The 4,992-nt window shown below is 47.2% G+C and overlaps 1 protein-coding gene across 3 annotated transcripts in view; it reads left to right on the forward strand.

Annotated features, from left to right (window-relative positions):
- Nucleotides 1-4,992, forward strand: part of LOC101636986 (rho GTPase-activating protein 7) — a 156,340-nt gene that overhangs the window by 109,317 nt on the left and 42,031 nt on the right. The window contains exon 1 of one of the 3 annotated variants that reach the window (XM_012724851.1): nucleotides 3,689-4,013. The exons of 1 other annotated variant lie outside the window; for it this stretch is intronic. In XM_012724851.1, the coding sequence (XP_012580305.1) occupies nucleotides 3,977-4,013 (37 nt within the window). In that variant the 5' untranslated portion in view covers nucleotides 3,689-3,976. Of the gene's footprint in view, nucleotides 1-3,688; nucleotides 4,014-4,041; nucleotides 4,191-4,992 lie in introns of those variants that run through there. One more of the 3 variants, XM_012724852.1, reaches the window with a different exon arrangement.

Raw genomic sequence — 4,992 nt, forward strand, 5'->3', positions numbered from 1 at the left:
GGGGGGGGGGAGGCGGGAGAAACTGGAACTCTTGAAATATCTATTCATCCATTTTGAAGTCTGGATCTTCTTTCTTCAGTTTGCTGTACATTCACTGAACAAAACTTGTATTTATCACTGGGACTTTGTTCTAGGGTTTTGAGTTATTCTTTCTGTTCCAACTGACATGGGAGTGAACAAAGCCAGAGCATGACATTCAGCACTGCTCTAGTACCTCTGGCTCCAATATATACAAAGGAGCAGATCAAATTAGGGTGCTTCTTGGCCTGACTGAAGATCTGAAGGAGCATGTTGCAGGAGGGGCCCCACAATGGAGTGGGGAATATGCCAAAGTTTGTCCTTGGGCAATATCAGTAAGTTCTGTTATCAGTAATTATAATAGAGGAGCTCTGTTACTCAGTCTTCTGTCAGGTAGTTTGAGCATTAGTTATGTGGGTTTTCTTTCCTTGGTAAGACTATAGCTGAACGTGAAAGCATCCAAATAGAGTTGGGTACTGTGTAAATGGTTTCCATGAATCTTACAAACTGAAAAAGAACATGGCAGGAAGGAAATGGCTCAGGTCTTGTGTCATCTCTTCCTATTTAAAATTTGCCATTGAGAACAAATAATTCACTACACAGTAAAGACCTGGTGTCATTTGTGATGGTTTTTTCACTCTCCGGTATTGGAACGGATTTTGGAGGAATATAGACTACTGTGGGAAAGAAGACTATACTCATCCTTGCCCCTGAACGCCAGTGTTTTAACACTCAAATCTCATGTGATGTAGAACAGCTAACATAAATGTAAAATTGTGGGCCTATGACAGACAAATGAAACCTTAGTGAGAGTTGAAATCAACGAAGAAAACACTGAGCTATCTAGAACAGCTTTCATCTAGTAACAGTCACTGTTTGATGACTCTCTTGATGATTGTTTTCACTCCTTCCTTCCCCAGTTTGTAAAGATGTCTCAGATATACTAAGGTTAAAATCAAGATCTTATTTTATTTTAATATTATCTTGGGTATTTATTTAAATATGAACTGCCGTGTTCTTGTTTGGTGTGCCCATTTAGTACTATCCAATAATAAAGGTTAACATCATTAAGCACTTATGTGCTAAGCACTATGTGCATTATTTTATTCATCCATATAAGAACCCCATGAAGTATGCACTATTTCAATCTCTGTTGTAAAGATGAACGAGATATCTAAAGATAAGAGCCTAAACATGTGTTCATCACTCAGCTCACAAGTCCTGCTTTCAACCACTATTCTTTCTACTAGTGTTTCAGCCTTCAAAATGTAGTATGTCAATTTCAAAAGGAGTAAGAGTTAAGCTATGAATACTGCGCTGTGGCCCAGGGCACAGGCTATGTCAATAAACCAAAGAATGGAAGAGGATGGTGCCATTCTGTGAAGGCTAAATGCTAACCATTGCATCAGTAAGGAAAATGGTTTTGGAATTAATCGTGTTATTAGAGATGAGCAATCCATATTATATAAACTATCAGCAAGATGTAATGAAGCTAGAAAAGATCTAGAGATGAGAATATCAGAATCAAGGAGAAAGACATAGGACTTGAACAAGAGACAAAAACGATTAACATGTTTTAGTGAAAGATAGTGCTTAGTGGGGATAGATTTCTGAGGATTGCACAGATTACTTGAAACCTGACTAAATTAAAACACAACTTTACCCAGCTGGTAATAAATATTGAGAAGTTATAAGAACTAGCATGCTTTGAAGGAGGCCCAGATTATCTATATTTTTAAGGTTTGAATTTTTAGTAAGTGTGGGAAACTAGTATTTCTAAGCTTACACATTGCAGTTTCAGTGATTCTTTCATCATGCAGATCTGATCACCGGATGCCTTCTTCGGTTAACTGGTGTCTCATTGTTAAAGATAAAACAGTCCTCAACACAGCCATGCAGAAAACTCAAAAATTCTTGCCCTTCCTTTTCCAGCAAGAAAAATCACACCAGCCCTCAGGGGTAACTCCAGCATCTTGCAGCATCCAAACATCACAGGGCAGCAGCTCTGTCTAGTCTCCTTGAATCCAATGAAGGTTCCCTACCTATTTCCTGGACCCTCCCAGCACCTCTTTTCCTAAAGTCATTGGTGCTCCTCCTCCCCCCACCCAACAGCTTTGTGTCTCCAGCAGCTGTAATCAAGTAAAAGCCCTGGAGATACTATTGAATAGAAGAAACTCAAGGCCTCCTAAATGCCACTCGCCAGACCTGAATTCTGGTTTGGTTCTGTGGTGGTGAGAACATTTTCATGGTTGTTTTGAAAAACTGGAGTGAAAAGGAATCCTTCCCCGTCCCCAACCCCACCCCCAGCATATGAAAACCATAATGTGACTGAAATCAATACAGCTTAAACTACAAGAGACACAAAAATTGCCTCCTCTGTATTTTAAACCATTTTAAATACAGCTGCCCTGTCCCCCCCCCCCATAGCTTTGTATTTCCCTGAAAACAGTATGCACATTTCACCTATTTATCTTGTTTATTATTTTCTCACTAGGAAGTAGACTCTAAAAGTGATTTTATTTTTTTTTCCAGAAACTAGAAAAATGTTGGGCACATAAATGTTCTTAGTGTGTTTGTTGAACTGATGGCTTTAGGTTAGTAATTGCTTTGCCCAGAGGTTAATAGGCAAAAAGGCACCAGTTAGCCCAAAATTAAATTTTTACGGAACTCTGGTACGAATTTTTAAAATCTTCCTGAGATTGTAGTCAGTTGTGATCTTTAAAAATAAGGCTACCTGCTATACCAGGGGCGTTCAAATTACAGTGCATCAGACACTTGGGGGTTTGTGAAAATGCAGATTCGTACAAGGACGATTTACATTATGCAGTCTGAAGTGGGCCCTACCAACCAGTTCCAGGAGCTGCGTTGGATCACGGCCCAAAGGCTAAGGTTTGAGAAAACATTGGCTATGACTGTGCAAACAAACTCAACACGTGCTGACTAAAAACTCAATTCTTTTCTACAGCAGTGTTTATTACCTACATTCCTTCTGCACCCCTGCGGGCTCTGGCAGTCTAATCAAAGTCCAAGGGATAGGTACTGTTCTTCCCATTTTACAGACCTGGAAACACGATTCACACCCTAATTCTCCTCCGTTCTTATGAATTTTACGCGGTCCCCGCCACGATGAAGGTTATAAAAACCTATGTAAGAAAGAAAAGGTGCAGAACTACCAAGAAAAAGATAAAGGAAATGTGTGCGATGTCCGAGAGTCCAGCCTGAACTTCCCGGGCAAGTAAACTCCCTGAGGGTATGTAAGTCTTTGCAGTGCCCCGTCCCCTCCCCCAGGCCAACAGTTGGAGACTTTTTGGCGCTTCCCGCTGCAGACTTGGGGGCCGCAGGAAAACATTCCAATCTGCGGCTGAGGAGGAGCTGGCGGGGCGAGGAGGCGGGGTCAGTGCAGCCTGGGGCTGCGGCGTTCGAGCCCAGCCGCAGGGAGATGGAGAGAGGTGGGCCGGGGGGAGGCGGGACCTGGGCGCGGGGCCGGGCGGCGCGGGGCGGGGGTGAGAGAGGGCGGGGTGGGACCTGGAGACCGTGGGATGTGCGGCGGTCGACCCCGGCGGCGCGGGGAGGAGTTGCTGCCAGACCTCGGCCCTCCCCTCGGAGGTGGGCCTTACGGGAGGGCGCGGCCCGCTAGGCGCACGGCGGGCAGTGCGTTCCAGCTGCCAGAGTGAGGGCGCTCGGCTCCTGCCCCGGCCATGGCCGAACTTTCTCGCAGCAGGAGCTACCGCTCCCCAGCTTCTCGCCCCGCTCTTTAAGCGCTGCACCCTTTGACCTCCGAAAACTCCGCGTTCTTTTTGGGGCCGTGAGCGTGGAACACCCAGCAGCGACCAGGATGCGCTGAAGACCTCCGAGGTGCGCATCTTGGGTGCCACCGTGGGTCCTAGCGCTGGAGCTGAGCTGCCGCGGGCTGCCACGATTTCCCTACTGCGCTCCTGCAACCCCCACGCCGCACTTGATGTGCAGAGAGGAACGAGACACCATGATCCTAACACGTAAGCTAGACTTGTGCCTTGCCGTCGCTCCAGCCGCGGGAGCCAGCTGCGGAGGGGACCCGCCGCGGAGGAAATGTCACCCCGCCTTGTCAAGTCGGTGCCTGTCGTTCTGTGCTTTTGAAACGTTTGTCGAAGAGACTCGGGATCGAGTCGCCCGAGATTTCTGGAGTGAAGGAGGTGGAGTGTTTGGGAAAACAAGGGTCATAATTTGGGGAGGGAGGTTTGAGTCTCGGGTGATGACCCCCGACTACTCATTATTTGAGGGTCGCGCCCAGGCACTCCAGGTGGAGTCGGGGAGGGCTGTGGGCCTGGGAGCAATCGACTGAGGAAGTGAAGCCCACCTATCTCCCTGTTCGGCTGGGGGCCCAGGACGGGCTATGGGCGCAGGACTGGGTAGGGGGCGCAGGGCCGGGTGAATTCCAGCGGTTTCTCAGGCAGCCCTGTTGATCCCATTCTAAACCTCAGCATGGCACGATCGCCTTTCTACATACTTTTCCCGTGGGGACCGTTCAGGGCACGATGCTCTTCTGTCCCCAACCATAGAAGTCTAAAATGAGCGTTGACTATCCAGACGTGTATTATTTAGGGACGCCTAGACTGTTAATGACACTTGGGTTATTTTAATTGCTTAAAGGTAAATTTACTAAAAATTGTTTGAATTTTAAGCCATTCTTGTTCAAGTACTGTAAACGCTGGAAAATGGCTCAGACTCAGGCATTAGAGTCTAGGTTTGGTGACTGCGGATCCCTGGAGAATGTTGAGGCTATTAGCCAGCCCCATGGCTTGCACGTGAGGAGTTCCTGTTAGAAAGACTGCAGTGAGCCTTCATGTGCTGGGATGTTGACTCGGTTTCCAAAAATGTCCCCTTGGCGATGCCTGTGCCCTTGGCTTCGGGGCTTCGGAGGAGGCGCCGCGTGAGCGATTCCCGGGCAGGCAAACGGAAGGAAGCTCGCCGCGGGTCCGGCCTACCCCCCCCTTC

This window comes from Condylura cristata, unplaced genomic scaffold, assembly GCF_000260355.1.
Source record: "Condylura cristata isolate star-nosed mole 26May11 unplaced genomic scaffold, ConCri1.0 scaffold00014, whole genome shotgun sequence".
Taxonomy (NCBI): domain Eukaryota; kingdom Metazoa; phylum Chordata; class Mammalia; order Eulipotyphla; family Talpidae; genus Condylura; species Condylura cristata.